The 646-nt window shown below is 42.7% G+C and overlaps 2 protein-coding genes across 2 annotated transcripts in view; both read right to left on the reverse strand.

The window, feature by feature from the left end:
* LOC111150571 (zinc finger protein 674-like) overlaps window positions 1–646 on the reverse strand; it is an 886492-nt gene that overhangs the window by 171248 nt on the left and 714598 nt on the right. The gene's annotated exons all lie outside the window — the stretch shown is intronic.
* The window catches only part of LOC111150345 (solute carrier family 9 member A7), a 133859-nt gene that overhangs the window by 46222 nt on the left and 86991 nt on the right, over window positions 1–646 (reverse strand). The window contains exon 9 of the mRNA XM_022507797.1: window positions 343–393. Within this exon, the coding sequence (XP_022363505.1) occupies window positions 343–393 (51 nt within the window). The remainder of the gene's footprint in view (window positions 1–342; window positions 394–646) is intronic.

The following is a 646-nucleotide window of genomic DNA, read 5'->3' on the forward strand; positions in this document are numbered from 1 at the left end:
AACTTCAGGTGGGCAAGCCCAATATATCCAGCTTCCTGAACAGTTTGGAAAGTTTCCTATTACTGAAAGTTTGGAATAGTTTGGGAAGTTTTCTATGGCCTGCCCCCACCACTCACACCAACCTTCCCTTCTTCTGTCTTCCTTCAAAGCCAAGGGGCCTGAATTCCCTCCTTGCTCCAGTTTTAAGGGCATTCTCTCTCCTCTAAACTCCCACTGAATTTGGCATTTGGCATTCACTCTTTCCAAGAGGCTGTGGGGCGCCTCATATCCATGAGACCCATCGTATCCTTTTGTCATGTTCTGCTCTGTTCTTAGAAGCAGTGAATTTAATTGCAAGCAAATGCTTTCTGTTTGTGCATGGTCTAGGGTTTCAGACAAAGTGGATCCGGAGTACTGTGCCATTTTTTTCCCAAGGCGTGGTTACCTTGCTTTAGGATTAATGGTAACCATTTTGTTGTGCAAGACAACTGATGCACCTGGACCATGCCTTGACCTTTACAGATAATTGCCAAAGTTTAAAGAAGTGGGGTATATTATAAGGCTGCCTATAAAGACATGTTGCATTATTTTGAAAAGAGAATTAAAAGGGCTTCCCAACTACCTGGATTATGTATAGCAATTGTACTTGAGCTTTCTAGTGGAAAAA

Source organism: Enhydra lutris, unplaced genomic scaffold (genome assembly GCF_002288905.1).
Source record: "Enhydra lutris kenyoni isolate GAN:26980312 unplaced genomic scaffold, ASM228890v2 scaffoldscaffold23, whole genome shotgun sequence".
Classification (NCBI taxonomy): domain Eukaryota; kingdom Metazoa; phylum Chordata; class Mammalia; order Carnivora; family Mustelidae; genus Enhydra; species Enhydra lutris.